Source organism: Triticum urartu, chromosome 7A (genome assembly GCF_056163025.1).
Source record: "Triticum urartu cultivar PI428250 chromosome 7A, HENAU_Tu73, whole genome shotgun sequence".
In the NCBI taxonomy this organism is placed as follows: domain Eukaryota; kingdom Viridiplantae; phylum Streptophyta; class Magnoliopsida; order Poales; family Poaceae; genus Triticum; species Triticum urartu.
In genome coordinates, this window is record NC_141879.1 from 89966064 (window position 1) to 89986411 (window position 20348).

General features: G+C 47.6%; 1 protein-coding gene and 1 pseudogene across 1 annotated transcript; one reads left to right on the forward strand and one right to left on the reverse strand.

Annotated features, from left to right (window-relative positions):
• The first annotated feature begins 2808 nt into the window (after positions 1–2808).
• LOC147958142 (uncharacterized) lies at positions 2809–5539 on the forward strand (annotated as a pseudogene).
• A 13024-nt stretch (positions 5540–18563) lies between these two features.
• LOC147958143 (uncharacterized) lies at positions 18564–20018 on the reverse strand. Its single transcript, XM_087538100.1, has 5 exons — positions 19896–20018; positions 19586–19759; positions 19142–19465; positions 18848–19057; positions 18564–18758 (listed from the first exon to the last, which is right to left on the reverse strand). Exons 1-5 carry the CDS (start codon positions 20016–20018, stop codon positions 18564–18566), a joined length of 1026 nt encoding a protein of 341 aa, XP_087394226.1.
• Positions 20019–20348: the final 330 nt, after the last annotated feature.

A 20348-nucleotide genomic window follows, 5' to 3' on the forward strand; every position in this document is an offset into this window, starting at 1 on the left:
ACTGATTATCTGCCATCCTCTGCTTTTTTGCAACGCACACAACATAATTAAGGATTCACTTAAATTAATCACATCAAATTTTCAGTTTCTACCGCGTTTAATCCACCTACATCTCTAATAGGTAAAGATGGGTCCTAATCCCACCCGAGGATGTGTAGATTGAGTACGTTCTCCATTCTACCCTGTTCCGAGACAAAATTTCGGCAACACCTCCACGCTGTTCTCCAGATACACGTCTCGGCAAATAGCTGAGAGAATGTGCTCCGGAGAACAACGGGGAGGCGCTGCCGAAATCCTGTCTCGGAATGGGGTAGAACATGGAGAACATACCCAATCTACACATCCTCGGGCTGTCCATGGAAAACGCTGGACAATCCGAAAGAGCTGCGGTGATAAATATGCAATTGAATGCATATTTATCGATGCAACCCTTTCGGACGGGAGACCTAGGTTACGCGACTTGATGTGAAAATTTAATCTAGTGACATGGAAAAAAGTGGACGAGGTCATGGAATTGTTGCTCACCCTCCGATGTAGTCGATCAAAGCAGAGGGACGATCGTGGACCAACACCTCCAACGTCGACAATCACTCCACGAAGATGGAACACCACAAATCCTGTTAATTACACCGAGTGGAAAAAATTTAGGTCATCACCTCACATTAAGCATTGACACTTTAAACTATAAAGAAAAATCATATTTTGTCAACTTTCAAATTTGGAAGAAATAATCATATCGCAATTTAGGTCATCACCTCACATTAAGCATTGACACATCAATTTTTTTTAGCAAGATCATCATGATGAAATAACCACTTATCATATCCCAAATTTGAAGCACATCTCACATAGCTACTTAACAACATCACAAACTAAAAATAAAATCTTCGTTAACAATTTTATAAACTAAGTGACTCAAGTTGCTTTTTTAACTATGATAATTCATTTTGCCGAGATTCATCCATCTAGCAACCTAACCGTAGCAAAATAATTTGTTTTTCCGAGATTCCTCCATCCATCTTAGACACATACAACATTCATCCATCTAGCAACCTAACAACATCCAACATCCATCCATGCATCCATTCATACATCCAACAGTAGCTAAATAATGCAAAAAAATGAAAAAAAGAAGTGTTAGCTCACCGGGCAAAGAGGCGTCGCGGTGGTGGCGTTGGAGGCAGGGGCCGGTGGTGGAGGTGACGGGAGGGCCGGGGCGGGGTTGGGCCGGCCGGAGAAGCCCGGCCAACACAGCAGGGGCGCGGGCCGGCGAGAGCCGCGGCCAGCCGTGCTCAGGACCGCCGCCGGCGCCGCACAGGGTCGAGGAGGAGGCGGTGTGGTCGGGGCGGCGGGGCGTTGGAGAGACAAGGGCGGTCGGGGCGCGGGGTTGGAGAGGGCTGGCCGAGGCGGGGTCGAGGCAGCGGGGGGTTGGGCGGCAGCAGCGCCGCGGGTTGTGAGGAGGCGCGGGGTTCGGCGGTGCGGCGCGGGGCGGGGCTGGACCGGGGTGGAGGCGAGGCGGCGCGGGGTTCGGCGGCGGCGGCGGCGTGGGTTGTGAGGAGGCGGCGGCGTGGGCGGGTGGAGGCCTAGGCGCGCGGCAGTGGCGATGCAGTTGGGAGGGGCGAGGGGTCGAGGAGAGAGGAGGAGAACGACTGGACGGGGCGCCCCAGGGGATGGATAAGGTGAGTATATGCCGACGGCTTAGCCGTTGGCATATCTCTGTATGCCACGTGTACGCCTATGCCGACGGCCAAGCCATCGGCATAGGTATATATATATTTCATTATTTTAAGGTGCATTTTTCCTAACACATATATATTAAACATGTTTATTGGTTCTCACAAAAAAATTGACTGCATTCTGCCCGTCGGAATAGATAGTTTTCGGCCCAACGTGGCTGTTTCCCCCCTCCGTGACACGGCGGCAGCGACGACCGTGAGGGGTGCACACCCCGGAGCCGCGTGTCGGGTGCCTGCGAGTAACATCACACTTCCACAAGCGTAGGAGGGCCCACCGCAACACCTGGCGGCATTGCTACCCCCCCTCTCCAGTACCCCGTCCCATCTAACCCTCACGGACGGCGCCGCCGCCGACACCTGGAGGGGGGAAACGGACGCGTCGGGTCTACACGGAGGGGATCTTGCCGTGGGTCTGGCCCGGATGTTGCTCCGAATTGTTCCTATGGGCTAACCTAACACAACCGGGTGGATACGTCCACTGCTAAAAGCCCGTCCGTGCAAAGTTAAAGGGGTAGATCCTGTGGTCAAACGCTACAGGGTTAGGCAGGACGGGGGCCCTAGGGGGGTACCAATGCCACCGGAGCGTCGCACCGGGACCTCATACATGCGGGATGGTGTGGTGGCATGTCCGAAGAGGCGGCACGCATCTCCGAGGTGTGGCCCCCCCTCTGCCGCATCGTTATCGCAGAACTCATTTTGGGCACTTGAAAAATAGAAAATGAATTTTTAGTCAACTATGAGCAATTTTTTAGTTAACTGTGACCAATTCGGATGCTCCCGGATCCAACGGCTGTCCTCACCCGAAGCTCACCTAAGCCGAAACCCTAGATCTCGTGAGTCCTCTGCACATTTTCCATCCACCCCCCACCGCCTCCTTTCTTTCTCCCCTCGCTCTATTCTCCTTCCTTTCTCCCCTCCCCTGTGCCACCCGCCCCTCTGCCGCTCGCGCGCGCCCGTCACCTCGTCCGAGACCGCCGGAGACCCCCACCCTCTCCTCTACCCCACCACCGCCGGCGCCCCCCACCTTTTGCTTCTTTCCCAAGCACCCGAAACCCTAGCCCGCGGCGCAGCCATGGCGACCGAGCTCTGGATCCGCGGGCTAGAGGTGCAGCACTGGATCCGGTCTAGGGCGCAGCCATCATGGAGCACCACCACCAGCTGGACTAGTGGCTCGCCGACGGTGTGGGTGGGGTGCTTCGCCAGACAAAGTATGCCCCCTGCCTCCCCGTGCCCGACCACTCGCTCCGCCTCAACCTCGCCGTCTCGTAGGACCTGCGCGGCTGCCTCCAGGACCGCGTCTTCACGCTCGAGGAGGACCTCCATGCCGCCGCCCAATGCATCGACCTCCTCAGGGTCAGTCCGCCCCCCTTCCCCCTCCCCCGTCCATTCTGCTATGGCGGTTACTCGCGCACTATATCTGTTCGCCAGAATGCCTGATGGATCGGAACGGCCCCGTGCCGTGCGTGCAGAACGAGTCGGTGATGAATGCAGAGGGGATCTGGCGCTGCGTGGAGGAGAAGGAGGTCGTGGCGGCCGCGCGCGACCAGCTCGCCGCCCATCCAGGCTCGAGAAGGAGTGCGGCCTCTACGAGCGCGACCTCAAGCGCGCCATGGAGTCATGCGACGAGCTCGCCTGGGAGAGCGACGACCTACGCAAGCGCCTCAGGGATGCCCCCGACGTCAGTAACATCACCACACCCCGTATCCCTTTCCTCGCTCATATTATCAGTCGATTTCATGCTTGACGGCTCCTGTTATCCACTGATTGCTACATTCTGGATATGATTTACTATCTACTCTTGTGTGCTCTGCCATTGGGAAAGGAAAATTAGTTAGTTGTGTCAGTTGATGACTAATTATATCTTCCATGGATTTTAATCACTTGATGCATATTCAGTTTGACTAGTTGGTCTTGTTACATTGTTTGTTTTTGGTCTGTCAACTGTAGTAGAGCTCCATCACCTTCAATCAGGTGATTTGGTGTTGGATCAACTGTAGAGCTCCATCACCATCATTGAACACTTTGCTTGCTTGCATGATACTCCTGTATGCCACTACGGTGGCTGCTTTGTATAATTACTAGTGCAGTGCTGTTTAACCAACCTGGTCCTCCAACATTCATCTTACTCACGCGCAGCTTACTGAACAAGTGCAAGTGCCGCAGAGGGACAAGAAGATACTCAAGACCAACCTAAAAAAAGCAGAGGAGGTAACATGTTATCTCACTCTTGTACTTGCAACACCTATGTTCTGTACCTGCAACTTATCGCCCTCTCAGTGAACATTGCTTCATGCAACACTAATGTAGTCTTGACAGTTTGAAGTTTCTTTTGCATGTTTAATTCAAGGTTAAGTTATTCGAGGAGAAAAGAGCTGTTGACGAAGCCAACAAGACGCTACTGTGCTTACTGGAGAAGGAGCAGAAACATCGGTCCGAAAGGAAGCACTCCGCTAGCAATTCCACCAAGGTAAAAGCACCAACCAACCCAACCATAAAAGCTCAAGTGTTTACTGATTTAATTTAATCTGGTACACACACAGCACAAGCAGTACAACTGTTAGTCGAAACCTGAATTACCCTACTGTCTGGCTACCTTGACTACATTAACAATGTCATTCTTGGTGCTGCAGCAGAAGCGCAAGTCGTCGAGCCTGAAGGACACGAGCCTGGTCAGCCTAGCCATCAATTTCAACAACATAGACGCATGTAGCCAAACTCCCCAGACTGTAGGGTGCACAAGAAGTGAACCTAGCCGGTTGTCCTGACATTCTCTTCTAGGTAGCTTGAACTAAAGTGAACTGAACAATCCACCCTTATGCATCTGGGCTGCTTGCCTCATCTGACTAACTTGCTGGGTTAATTTGGTTGGTTCTTGTTGGTAGAACCTCGGTCATGTAGCCTGCATTTTCCATTTTCCTCTTCCTGTTGGTAGCTGCCTGTGTCTATCATGATCCTTTCATGAGAAAAATTAGGAGTGTTACCTTGGTAACGCCACACATCCCGTCTCCTTTCTCCCCTGCAATCTAGTCTAGTTTAAAATATACATTTCTTTGTCTGCTCTTGTGAGCTCTTCCCATTAGGAAACTTGGCTAGCTGCCCATATCATTTGATGAACTATACTATTATCCACTGCTTTTAATCAGCTGATGATGCATATTAAGTTTGGCTGATTTTGTTACATACATACATGACTTTGTTTTGGTCTGGCTGTGATGCCATTGCTGCTGCTCTGTAGAACTTCTGTATGTTCAGAGCATGCATCCTAATTGTCAATCTCGAGAATGCACTTCTGTATGTTTTTGATGTCAAACACTTATGCATGACTAATTGTTAAGTTGATACAATTTCTTTAGTAGACAAGCTTGGAAACTTAGACTACAGACTATTAAACTGTTACTGATTTAGACTGTAGAATTTTTAATCTTAGACTACTGGTTTATCTATGTCTCATATCATGGATTTGACCTGTACCATGCATTACACATGTGTTGATACAATCATATAGCTTATCTGATCAAACAATCTGTTCATGTTATCTTTACCTGCTGCTCTTATACCTTACCAAAACAAAAATAATTCTAACTGGGAGTAGTTTTTTTGTTCAGATTCTGTATTTATTACTACTGACATATTGTCGTGATTTACTTTTTGTACTGAATAGATCTTTTTGATATTCACAGGTTTTAGCGATCAGCCGCAACTCTTTCATCAAAGGTGCATGGTGCAACCGAGGACAAGCACTTCATGTCCAACGAAGGTGCATGGTGCTTGCAATTGACGAACAGGAGGTCTATGAAATTTGAAGTTCAAAGCCGGATAGCCCTACTCAGCAAAGAGTCGTCTCTTTTGTTTGACTGTAATAGACTGTAAATATTGTTATATTGTAATAGTAGGCATATTTGGGTTGTAATAGACTATGTACAGATTGTAATAGACTTAGTTAGTGTTATTTGATGAACTACATTTGTACTGTTCCGTTTGAAATATTGATTATGTATGTGATTTGAAAATGTGTGCAATGGAAACCTGACTTGTGGGACCCACTTATGAGAATAATCTGAGCAATTTTGAATTTTCTATCAAGTGGGCCTAATGTGTGAGAAGATGACAAATGGGACCAGCCCCAAAATATAATGGCCCAAACAAAGTTAAAAAGGCCCCGGCCCAGAAATAAATAAAAGGCTGAAATGGGCTTGGCCTATGTAACTGGCAGGAAAAAAATACATTAAAAAGGCCGAATTGTTGGGCTAGGCCCATGTAGAAAATCGAATTGGACCGGGATGAATCTTGTGCCACATCAGATTGCCACGCTGGATGCCTACGTGGCCTGGGGAGGTTGCTAGTGACCAAAACGCCACAGTAGACGTATTTTGGTCATAAACGTCTACGACCATTCCAGAAGAAAGGTCGCTATAGTCAGTTTATGACCGCCAGCTTTTGACCTGATGTTTTGGGTCACAAAAAGGTCACAAATTGAAAACAGTGACCATTCAGTGACCAATAGTGCTGGTCACAAGTTGAAATATTTCTTGTAGTGAACCAAGAGTAATGCACAGCTAAACTTCTTCAGTACCAACCTTATGGTAAGAGTAAATATAGATCTGATGTGTAGAAAATGGAGGGCAAAGGAAAATAAGCTGCAGAGTGATGGTACATGAACAACTACCTGTCATTATAAGTACACTGATAAAAGACAACATGTACTTACAAGAACAATGCAGAGCTAAAAAAACATTGACATTGGATATATTCTACACTAATGTAACCATTCATACAGATGAGATAATTTGGAGCGAACAATTGATAAGCAAGCTATCATGCATACTGCTGTCACACAATGAACCAGGTATGTATGCAAGTACAGTGATACAGGACAACAGGTACTAACAAGAGCAAAGCAGCGGGCAGCATATTTGCGATATCCTGTCGTTCTTGTCAAACCGGAATACTTCTTCGAGCAGATTTCCTGCAAAAAAGATCCGTAAGGCACATGCGGAAAAGTAGAAGTTCAAATTGTCATGTGATTTCATAGACAGTACCTCATCATGGGAACGAGACTAGTGCATAACAAGGTTTTTCCATTCAATGTCTTCTAAATTTAGCCCAAGAGACTTCACCAGAAATTCGTTTATAGACTTGCCATCAAAGTGTGATTTCCTCAGGTAACACCGATACTGCTGCAATGCTTCCTTGAAAAGCACAAGCAAGCTTTGCTCGTCATGACTATCCAGATAGACCCTCGCCTAGTTACAACAATGTAATGTAAATCGGTATACCTTTTGCTGGAGTGCAGGTCTTGTGTGGTGGGGCTAGTGGTGTGGCCAGTGAAGTATGGGTACAGTCTGCTGGAGTCGGTCCTACGTTTTGTGTCACTGGTTGTACAACCAATATAAGTGGGGTGTTGTCTGATTTCTCCGGCACCACCACGTTTTTCAAGGACTTTGCTGGTGCTCCTTCAGGTTCGGCAATCACCCTCTTCCTTTTTGATGTCTAATGCACAAGAACAACATTTGAGTGGAAAAACATGGTATGATGACAGATAGAATATGTATTGATAATGGATGGGCATGGCATCTCGACATATATGATGAGTAAACTAAGAAGATGGCGGTGCAACAAAGTAGAAGAAATGCAAGACAATACATGCAATATACCCACAATCAATAAAACATTGCCAAATTAGATCATGCACCTTGATGGGTGAACAGGACATGCCATCCGCCTTTGACTCCTCGAGGTTAGAATAGTCATTAGGATCATATTCTAAACAAGAATCAACAGGTGGGGAGCGTATGAGTTTCATTGCATCCAGAATGGCACTCAATGCCTTGGTGCCAATTTTGTAAGTCATTGCAGTGTTTAGCTTCAAGAGTGGACTGCTGCTAGTGCGACACAAAGCAGCTACACAGATCATAGTGTAGATATAACGGGAAAACCTTAAGCATCAGAGTAAAATCAGCAAAGTGTAACTTGCTGGAATATATGTGCTAGTATTGCCGGTACGACTAGAAAGGCTTCGGATACCAGCTCTCTTCAAGTGAAGGTGCGGTACTGTTAATATCAGTGTAACTCTCAAAGGCGACACAGCTCCCCACATTTCCTTGCTATTCTTATATGATTCAAGTGGGCAGGCCACTACAAATCCTATTCCTATGTTCACAAGATCCTATGAATCAAAGAGGCTCAAAGTGTCCATCACAACCGACCGTATAGACCTCTACACTACAAATGTCCCTGCTCATCTTCAGTACGAGGAACATACTGTACTGCTATCATACTCCCTCCGTTCCAAAATATAAGTCTTGGTAGAGATTTCCACTATGGATCACATACACATGTATCCAGATACATTTTAGAGTGTAGATTCACTCATTTTGCTCTATATGTAGTCCATGGTGGAATCTATACAAAGACTTGTATTTAGGAATGAAGAGAGTACATATTAAAGAAGAACGGAAGAGGAACATGGTAAAGAAGAGCAAGAAGATTTTGGATAATAAAATGTTGGTTGCGCAGTGCCCACACATGATGAACCAGAGCGCATTAAGAATGCAACTCCCAGCTGTCTCTCGACCATTTCAGGCGGTTGGATGAAGATCCTACGTCTCCTAACCCTTCTTCTTCCTCGTCTCTGATTCTTCCCATATAGAACACCGCACGGGCTGCCGGCCGGACCACTGGCCCCCACCGCTTGTGTACCTCCGCCACCCCACCCCCACCCCCGCCCCAACCCCCACCCGTGTTGTGTTTTCTTCGTTCGGTGAGGCCCCACAACCAACCAAGCCCTTTTGATCGCACCAGCGAACTCCGGCGAGCTCTGAAAAATCGTCTGAGCCAATTTTGAAATTTAGTCTACTGTGATTTAACTAGTGTGGAATATAAAAGGGGAAAACCATAAGCATTGGGAGTATAGTGTTGAGCGTACCATGGCGGATCTGAAGGTGCAAGCCGGACAAAGGCAACTTCGCAACCAAGACAAGAAATCAGAGTAAAGCAGTGGCGATCTATTTTCTTACCGCGATAAATAAGTTGAGCAGATACGAAAGAGTACCGCCTCTGGTGCGGCGCCGTGTACGCATCTGCTGAGAATTTGACGATGCTGCAGTAGCGATGGCTGTCGGCGGCGTGGAACCAGACCTAGGAGGGTAGATGGTGGCGGTGGGGCGCGGTGGACAAGACAGTCGTAGGAGCGGCGCCGGCAAGGTGGACGATGACGGGGATGAAGCGAGAGGACGGGATGCAAGGATCCCGGTCCGAAGCCATGGATGAGAGAGGCCGATCTCTTGTAATGGACGGCGGCGTCGGGGTATCAGCTCCGGCATGGTGGAGGAGGACGACGGTGGATGGGGCGGCAGACGGCGGCGGGCGGAGGAGGGTGGGGTGCAGAGGGTGTTTTGGCGCCCACGAAGTACGAATGGGGAAAAGGGAGGTAGAGAGGAAGGGGGGGAACCATGTATTCGTGGTGCGCTTGTCTCAAATGCAAGGAATTTTTCAAATTTAGCCCCCGTTTCAAATTTCTACTACATCACAGCAACATTAGTCGGTTGGGGATAGGATGGTAATCTCGCATACACCGAATATTTGCCGACGAGAGTTTGTTTTTGGCGCCCACCGTGTATGAATATGAATCGGGGAGGGAGTCAATTTCGGCTGAGGACACACTGTGTTTTGGTGCCCACCGTGTATGAATCCGGGTGAGAGGCGGTTACGTCACGTTTGGGTGAAATTACAAACCTACCCCTATCGAAACCTATAGAAATCCAGCAGATAGGCTTTGCGTGGCAGGGATAGGCAGTAGTGATTTCCATCTCGTAGATTTTGGTTTCGGGCGGTTACTGCGACTTTCCCCACTTCGTTCATATTTTGTAGAGTGCACGTTTACCATGCCAACTCAATTCGAATCCAGTTTTTATTCTATTTTTTTCAGGCGGGATCCATTGTCAATTGGAATTACATTCAATATACATCATTTTTTATATATACTTTCAAAAGCACAACACCATTTATACATAAATATGGTTTACAAATGGCATGATCTCAGATTCATAAGGTTGTATCCATCAATTTGGATTTTCAAATATTTGAAACCACTTTATGTTGAAATCCAATGTATGCATTCCTCGCTAATTGTCTCCAATTAATGTGTGTTTCATGCGGGGTTTTTTTTACTTCTCAAACATGTATAATGTGTTTCACACACGCAACATATAGTGTAATCCCGTTTAGACATTAATTGCATATAAACCATGCATTGTTTGTAATTGAAGAATCTATGGATCACCAATATTGATAAACTATATAACATTACACGTGTGCCCAAATTCAAATGAATATGCATGTTTGATACACCAATTTGCGTTATGATATTATTGATGTCGTGATCTCTAGTTTAAATATTTGAATCCCCTTTAATCCAGATATTCGTCTCATATAGCTATCACTCATGCTTATATAGGACTATCTCTCTGGACCTATACGCGTTCATCGTCTCTCAGGTATCTCTCGTGCTACATGTATGTCGACAATGATCTTTTATCTTCATAACACACTGACGGTACTCTCTCCCTCGACCTTCATCACTCTATCTCTCTCTAAGTATATCTCGCTCCCTTCTATGTGTCTCTAACTATGATTCTCCATGTGGAATCTCTTTCTCTCACACAAACACAAAACCTTGTCTCCCGGGGTCTTATTTCTCTCTACTATTCCCATGTGTGCCACTCGCACACCCCTCATACAGAGATGTCTTTCGCTCCTTAGATATGAGAACCTATGACTCTTCCTCTTCAATATCTCTTTCTCACACACAAACACAAACTCTGTCTCCTAGGGTCTCATATTTCTCCATTGTTTTCTTGTATGTCGCTCACACACACCCTCTCTCCCTAGAGATATCTTGCGTTCCCTCGTATGTCTCTCTAGCTATCACTCTCGTTGTGAAATATCTTTCTCTCTCGCTGACACAAAACTCTGTCTCTCTGGATCTCATTTCTCTCTGATATCTATTTGTATGTGCACCCTCTCTCTATCTCTCTCACACCCACACACATAACCTAGCCTTCTGATCCACTCGACTCCTATCTCTAACACTCACTAGCTAGCATCTTTATCTTTCTATTTATCTGTTTCTCCATCAACCTTCTTTCTCGCCCTCACTCTTGATTCCTATCACGCACAATACATATGTTTCTCTCTACATGCAGTCAAGTGCCCTCTCACACACATATATAACTTCACCCTTTGAAGCACCCGACAGTCATCTCCAACACTCAAACTAGCGGATGTCCCTCTAGCTAGCATCTCCATCTCTGTATCTATCTGTAGTTTCTCCGTCAACATATCTTTCTCGCACGGAGTCTTGCTTCCTATCACCCACACTATATGTGTCTCTCCATACATATGCATTTATAGGTTGGTCTCTTTTGCACAATCGTTGCGCCTCACTCCCTCTGCTCGCCATAGATGCATGCTCCAGCCCATGCCACTATCTCTTAGAGACAAAAACACATGCTCAATTGTCGGGCCTTCTTCCCTGCATTCTCACATGCATGCATATTGTCATACCGATCCATCTCTCCCATGTCGTTGATCTTATGACTTATGTCTTCTTTCTTTTATCTCGATCATGCGTGCGCGCGCACACACACACATCCCATGTATACATGTATACCTCTCACACATGCACGTTTAAGGTCTCTATGTCTCCATACATAGTTAATTACCCTCAATCCTAACGCCACATCGAATCGTTCTCCTCTTTTGTGCACATAACTTCCGCCTGGATGGGTAAAACACACATTCACACTTAACAATCTCCTTCTAGCTACCCCCCCGCCTCTCAATCTTCCCCTATATCCCCGAAACCAATAAGACCATCCCTTTGTTTAATTCCCACCTACATGCACCATCGATATATCGTAGTCTTCCTTGGTTTCTCTCGAACAAACACGTTCTCTCGATGTCGACTCCTCTCACGCGCACACACCTTCTCTTCCCTCTCTACGAGCATTTTCTCTCTCGCACCCCATCGTTGGTGGCCTCTGCCATACACATCACCTCTCTATGATGAAGCCATGCACACTTAAATTACATCTGCCACAGAGGACCCCGCGACACACACACACACACACGCACGCACGCATGCACACACACACACGCACGCATGCACCCCCCGCACACACTAAGACTCCACCTCTCTCTCTCACACACACACACACAAACTAAGACTCCATCTCTCTCTCTCCTCTCTCTCTCTCTCACACACACACCCCACACACACACATGCTCTAGGCGGAGCATTTGTTCCTACCACCCTTCATCCAACCTTACCCGTATGATAAAAAATCACCTTTATTTACTTGCATAACATGGACAAATTCCACTTTACTTTAGTAGTCAGCAAACTTATCATCTGTACCCTTATAAAAAAACGAGTTGGCGGTGATGGTGTGCCTGCCATCTTGTAATACAGACTGTATGATCTATATCTGAGGAAGAAAGCAAACTATGATAATTTTACAAAAGATACCCGCACCTCTCTCCACATCATTATCTCCCGCAACCTCATTGCTCAGCAATTAAAAAAGGAATAAGTCTCCGGAAAAAATCTAGCATGCATGGTGGCCGCTGCCGCCTGCCGGCGCCGTCCATCCCCATGCCTCCGCCCATTCCGACCACCAGTCACCACCATGCTCCACTCCTCATCGCCTTATCTCTCATCTTTCATTTTTTCGATGACATTCTCGAGATACCAGTTTTCTGATAAAATTCTCGAGATATCATTAGTTTTTCCACATGGGATTACTCCTGCATGGGTCAATAACGACAGGTGTTTGGTAAAAAAAATGCATATTGATGTTCCCTTCAATGCACGAGAATCTTGCTTGTAATTATATAACGCAAATCACGAGTGGGAAGTGACATTTTTTTTGACACAACCACGTTAACATGGCCACGTAAATCACTAGCTAAAGTAAATACCATTATACTTATATCCCGATGCAAAAGGTTGAGTACATGTCCGAAGAGTAGAGTCGCACACACGTACTCTGTCTCTCAGAATCTCTCTCTCACACACACACCAGTTACGTGACACCCACTTAAGCAGACACGTATGTTACAATTTGTGCACCCGCGGGTACACGTGATGCTGCACATTTATTTAAGCCGGAAGGCGAACCCAAACAGTAGCTGCATTCATTCCCCTCCCGTCGCCTCTTCTTTGGTCGCCGTCGCCCGGTAGCCATGGGCCGGCCGATGGTAACAACATACGCCATACACCCGCCGGAGCGGCGCTTTAATATGGAAATTTTAGTGGTCATGCATGCATCTTTTTGTGCTAGCACTCCTATATAAGGGTTGACCAGTCGCTTCCTGCGGACGTGCACGGGCAGTGGAAGAGGAAGGAGAAGGGAAGCGGGCTGTGGAGTAACGTTTTTTTACCACAATTTCTTAGGAAAATGAGTGCAATAATTGAGTAGTTTTGCAAACTACCAGTACTACACCTGAAACGGTTCAAAACCTATACTCCCTTGCCAGCGCGCGCTTCTCGCGTGAAACGGTCAGCGTCGCCCTGGAACGTCAGTGCCGCATTAATGCCCGGCCAGAGCGGAGGTGACCTCTCACTGGCGCCGGCTTTGAAGTGGCGCGACGGCCGAGAGAGCGCCGCTTCCCGGTGCATGTGACTGCTCCGCGTCGAGACTGGCCATAGGCCCTGTTTGGATCCATGGGTTAGAGTTAGTTTGAGCTAGTTGGGGCTCAAATGGCCCTAAAGTATCCAAGCATGAGGTTTTAAATTGGAGCAAGTTGCACCGAACCCACCAAAAAAACTATCCCACCCAAGAGGTGCTAACTGGAGATAGTTCTCATTGGGACCACTGAAAAATCACTTTTCTCTCTCCATGAAGTGCATTTATTGTCAATCTAACCCTGTCACCCAAACACCTCTTTGGCTACAGTTAGTTCAGGGTTAGTCATGAGTTAGTATAACCTCTAGCTAAGTTAGAGTATCAAACAGGAGCAATATAGTACATGCAAGTTGCTTAAAGCATACAGGCAAATTCGTACATGAAAGAATTTTTTTCTTTTTGAAAACGGAACATGAAAGGAATTTTTTTAGAATGCTCTTGGCATGTCGCTAACATGTGATAGTTAACCGACCTCAATAGACGGCAGAAACGCCAGCCCGCCGCACTTTGATAGAGACGAGGAGGGAGAAGCGATACAGGCTGCTGGATTACTAGAGATAGGTGTCGCACGGAAGCCAAGAAATATGGTGATAGCGTGGGTTAGCCATGTACTAGTATGATGTAACTACACTGGGCTGCCGTATTTCGTACTCTTCCAGTCCACTATGGAGATGATTGGTAATTTTATATCGCTGAATAATATTAAATATTATGAGTACAGACACTCCATCACGAGGTTCCTTGCTCCTTCTCGGTCGTCCGGAATCTATGTTCTTCCACTCTATTTTTTATGTGAGCTTTGTTCATCCTTTTGCCAACATGCGAGACATCTAGCATCAAGGTGCACGTGTTATGAAAGGATCGTTCCATCTATATAAAGAACACGTGGGACTGGAACTACGAGACGGACATGTACCCAGGAGTGGACGTACGAACCTGAGTAATGTAGCGTAGTAAGTGAAGTAGAAAGGCACAAATGGTATGAACATGCGTGGCATATAGGGTGTGTTTGGTTGCGTTCTCGTCTCAGCATAGTTGTTCCCTCTTCATGCATGCTCAACTCAACACCCCTTTTCATGCATGCTCTCTTCATGCATGCTTCTAGTGTATTTGTGCTAAACTAGTGTGGACTCATGCACCCTCCATACACTCGACCAAACACACAAAAGTAGGCCGAGAAGGGAACTCTTGGGCGACATTTGTCTCTTACTACGTACTACCACTAAATGTTGTACGCGCAATGCACGGTGATGTTCATGTCCCACTCCTTTCGCTGACGTGTGGGACATCCAGCACGTGCCGTGTTTGGCACCCTTCGTCGTAAGCGCTAGCATTCATATGAAATAAAAAATAATTATAAATCGGCAGTGATACTATTTTTTTGCGAACCAATCAGCAGTGATACTATACCACGCGGTTTCCTTGCTCCTCGATATCGGAAAGAATACTTCTGTTCGCCAACATGTGGGACGTCGACCATCTTGGTCCGCTTGCCATGCACGCAGAACTCCAAGGGAGAGTCACCCAGGTCGTCGCACCGCAGTAACAATGACTAATGAGCCGTCAAATCACAGGCCCACTTCCCACTTTGAAGTTGCTCGGACAAAGGAACCATCATGAATTCGTTGAATTCCGCTTCTTGAAGAAAACTACTGTACCAGCAGTATTGCTAGCTACAGTAGTTACTCCAACAGAGGCCTCCTTTCGTTCATAGGATAGGAATATGAAAATCATAGGAAGTGAGATGACATGCATCTCAATTCCTATAGAGAAAGAGATGCCATTTGATGCTTAGGATAGGAATTTTTCCATTTAGTCTAGGATAATGTACTGGTAATTTGCTCTAAAAACTACAGTAGTAACTAGTAGTATTGGTACATGCTCGTACTCAAACACAGACACACACACTAACTACTAGTACTACTACTTCTCACATGCTGGCCAGACACCGTCGTTCTCCTTCCTGGCTTTGTCGGCGACACCCCACCATGCTTGGATCTCCGCCGACCTCTCCGCAGCAGCGCGTGCGTCCTTTTCTTTCTTGCGGCGGCGGGCCTCTCTTTTCTTGAGTGCTTTCTGACTTTTCCGCTCCCTCTGTGCGGCTTTGGCCGCCTCTTGCTCTACCTCCCATTCGGCCTTGGCATCTTCAAATTCCTCCCACATAGTTGTGAGGTCGCGAGCGGTGATAAACTCGGCACAGCGGGATGCCATCGCTTCCCTACCATTTTGTGTGCGGTCGTGGGTGGCGAGGAACTCGGCGCGGCGGGATGCCATCGCTGCCTTACCGGTTAGTGTGCGGCGCGGTGGCATGAACGATGCTTGGTGAGAGCTCTGGGGTGGAGTGGCCGGACAACCGTATAGTGCATTGGTTTGTCAAGAGCTCAAGGACAAAAGACGAAGCAAATTTGGATTCCCCTTCAATCCTGGTCATTTATTACCAACTTGAATGATACAAAGTGAGGATACATCTGTTTCCATAACTCGACATCAAAAGCTGGTGAGGATACATTTGTTTCCATAACTCGGAGAGGGTTCGCATGATTCATCGCATGATTCACTATCAAACAAAAGTAGCAAGATCCGTCCACACAAGACAGTGCACTAGCCCTAAGATGGTTTGATAACACGCATCGTTCTGGTAATTAAACACAGGGCAATGCAAACTACCCTGAAGGATTAGCGCGACCAACTATTTCTTGTCATCGATCTCTCGGGCAATGAACACAGCACAGACAGCGTCATGGGAATCGATTTGTGGGGCGATGTCCACATGACTGACCGTGACATCAGAATCAATCTCTGGGGTGATGTCCATAGGATGGGCAGCGACATCAGAATCGATCTCCGGGGCGATGCCAACAGGACGGGCCACGACATCGGAATCATCAAGGACATCCACCGGCACCTGCACAACCCTAACATATTAGCAAGCACATTGCAAATAATCAAAAACCACAACTATGGTAATAAGCCATTATTTTTTACATTGTGCAGCTCACCGGGGGATCTCATCCCTCCAGGGGCCATCTCCTCGTCCTCGATGGGGGCCATCACCTTGTGAGGGGAATACTACTTCTCAACGGCGACTATCTCCTCAAACTCGGTCTTGAGCCTCACATAGGTGGCAATCAGAGTTCCTCGGGTAGGCACGGTGGGGCCCTTGCTATTCTTCCAACTTTATTTGAGGAGTTCGTCCGCCAACGTCCTCAACTCTTTGGCCAGTGCTTGTTTCTTGGAGTTCTTCGTCTCCATGGGTTGGCCCGCCAACATGGTCAACTCGTTGGTCGGTGCTCACTTCCTGGAGATCGCTGTCTCCAGTGGGTTGTCCGCCGGCAACTCTTTGCCTAGTGCTCCAGGATCCATCAATGAACTGACAAACGAAAAGCAATCGAAAGGAACCACAATCGCAATGAAAACGGGAAAAGAATAGGATGTGAGAATCGGTTGGTGCTTTGCAAAAAGAAGATTCTTGGAATGAAAATATAGCAGCATAACTGATTCGCCCACCTTTCCTTCGTCGGTACAGAAGAAAAATGGCAGAAGTGAGTAGCCTGGAGTGAGGGTTTCTTCAATAAAGGGAAGAAAGGGCTTGAACGAGCGTTACAATGAAATGATGGTTGCTTCGTCCAGTCCAACTTGGAGGCCACCTTACCACTGCTGGTAAAGGTGTGGGTTTTGTGATATGATGGGTCATGATGGCCACACCGGGGTGACAGGTGAGTCTCAACTGTAGCACATCGCTATGATTTGGGGGATGGCACGCGGGCCCGGATGCTTTGAAATGTCCCGCATGTGCACCGCGACCAAGGCAAAGAGGAAAATGAGAGAACTACGTAATTAATGCATGAGTTTAATTAGGGTAGTTTTGTAAAGTATGAGATACATTCCTCCAATCGCAAAATGCCTTGGTTCATGAGATTTGAGATTTGAGCCCTATAAACCGGAAGGGAGGGAGTACTGCACACGGTGTAGTCTAGTCACTTGTTGAAATCTCTAGAAAGGCAAATACTCCTTTCCGGTTTACAGGGCTATACTACTCCCGCCGTCTAGGTGTGTAAGTCATCTTACAAAAACCAAATAGTCCCAAAACACTTAGGCGCGGTGCATTAACTTCTACCTTGTTTCTTGTTTCTTGACATATCAACCAATAATAGATGAGAGGTGTGCATGCCTTTAATGACTGGCAATGGCTAGTTCATTGCATGCAATGCTATTAATTAGTAAATAAACATTGGTGACCCCAGGAGGAAATGGTGCTAAGCACGTGGACCTATGCAGAATGAGTATCACTACCGGAATCGCACCCTATGCCGACGGCCAAGGCCGTCGGCATAGCCCTGAATGGCCGTCGGGATAGGCCTATGCCGACGGCCCCCGTCGGCATAGGGCCGTCGGCAACATATCCATCGGCGTAGCCAGGAAGGCCGTCGGCATAGAAAGGCCGTCGGCATAGAAAGGCCGTCGGCATAGGCCCTATCCCGATGGTGTCCGTACATCTATGCCGACGGCCGCCGTCAAGTGCTGACCAACGGTTGCTCACCACATGGCACGTCTATTCAAACTAAGCCGACGACTAGGCCTTCAGCATAGATGTGCCACATGGCGAGCAGGCGTCACCCCTGGGGTGGGTCTATGCCAACGGCCTAGCTATCGGCTTAGTTTGAAACTATGCCGACGGCTAGACCGTCGGCATAGACCTGCCACGTGGCAGCCACTGGGAGCTCCTGGAGCAGGCCTATGCCGATGGCCTAGCCGTCGGCTTAGTTTGAAACTATGCCGACGGCTTAGCCGTCGGCATGGACCTACCACGTGGCAGCCACTGGGAGCTCACGGCAGCTCTATGCCGACGGCCTAGCCGTCAGCATAGTTTCTGTCTGTTTTTTCTTTTTTCTGTTTTGTTTCAGCTCAATTCATTTGAATATATACAGCATCACACAACAAATATATGCATCACATAACAGCTGGCCCAGCAGCATCACACAACAAATTCATCATCACACATCATAAGAAGCATCACAAAGCATAAACATATAAGTATCATCACCACCAAGCATATAAGAATCTCACAAACAACAATAAGAAACATCACAAGCATATGAGTATCATCACCACCAAGACCGCCACAATGTGACCCAAAGGCTTAAGCGCCAGGATGTCGAGCACCACGGAGGTCGTCACCGCCAAGACTGCCGAAGCCTAGGTCATCACTGCTAGCGGCAGCGCTACCGACAAGACCGCCTCCACCTCCGCCTCCGCCTCCGTGGATCGGAGTGGTCGGGCTCCGTGACTCGGGAGTGCTGCGAAGACCACCGCCAACGGTAGATCCACCTGTTCCCTGGATGTTGAAAAGACATATTAACGGGATATATGACTGTGTTGAAAGGCATGACATGCTTTGGGTGAATAGATTGGGGATGAACTAACCGGCGAGGGGCCAGCGTTCTGTGCCACAAACTCCTCAAAGCTCATCAGCACTGGTTGTGCTGGAGGGCATTGTGCTGGAGGGAACTGAGGACACCTGCCGGCCGCCATATCCTGAAAAGCCTGCTGCATCTGGCTATCCCTCTGCACTTGGTGTTCATAAAGCCTCTGATGCCACGCCATGGTCTCCTGGCGTGTGTACTCCAGGTAGGCCTACGGTATGACATGATGGAACTCATAAAACTACTAAATGAGGAAAATAAAGTGAGCTATGAAGATAAGAGGGAAAATACTTACAGATTGTTGCTCCTGAAAGAGGGACTGTGTACTGGTCACTTGCTGGCTCGTGCACTGGCTCAGGCTCGGGTCGATCCGACGAAGCTGTGTGTAGGAGATACTAGGAGTGATCACAGCATCGAGAACCGCCTCCCGACCGTGCTCCTTGGGCCCCATGCTCACCACCGCCCTGTCGTCCAGAGGCGCCGCAATGGGGTCAGGTGTGCCAGGATGCAACTTCAGATACGCTTCGGAGTAGGCCTGCTTCCTCCCCGCGGTCTTCTTGCCGTAGTACTGGGGCTCGCCAGGCTTGGAGTCCTTCCGCGTATGGGCGATCTCCCACGCCTGCATGTCTGAGAGCGGCCGCTTCAGTTTCTCCTCCTGCACCACCAAACAAAGGTTAGTAATACATAAGAAAGTGATGGTAAATAGAAGAAGAAGAATGTTTAATGGGGTTAGTCATACATTAACTGCCTTGTGGAGATAGTGGTTTCGGTTTCCCTGAGCATGTACTCCCTCCGTCCCTCGGTTAGCCTTATTTTTGGTTCTCATAGCCGCCCAGGCTCCAGCCTCATCACACCAATGATCCACCAATGCTGCCCAGGACTCGTCTTTTCTATAACACCAATTTGGACACACCTACATAATAAAAGCATAATGGCATGTAGGTGTGTCCAAATTGGTGTTATGGAAGCATAAAGCATAAAGCATAAAGCACCACAAGGTAATGAAAGCATAATATATGAAAGCATAATGAAAAATCTTTTATACTTACCGCCAAGAACTCGGGCCTCTCCAACGTAATGCCCATCCTCCACGCTTCTTCCTTGGTCATCTTCACACCAAGATAGTCATGGTAGTATGTGGAGATGGCCACATAGCGCACCTCGTACTGCATCTGGCGGGCCTTCTTCTTGCATTAGCGCAGCACGATCTGGTCTGCTCTAGCCCTGTGCTCCGGAAGAACTCGATAGAATTTCTACAATCATGCATGAAACAAGAATGGAAGAAGCCATGAGTTAAATCATTTTCATGAAACTAGAATGGACTTGTTCTTCTGAAGAGAACTCACCCAGAAAGTAGTGATCATGTCCTTGGCATGGGTCTCATGGTCCGCGTGGCGGGCCGCTTCCCAGTGGTCCCAGCTCGTGGCCAAAACCCGACGAGCCGGCTGCCTGACTGGATCCGGACAATACAACCTCGGCCAGTATAACTTTAGCAAGACGGT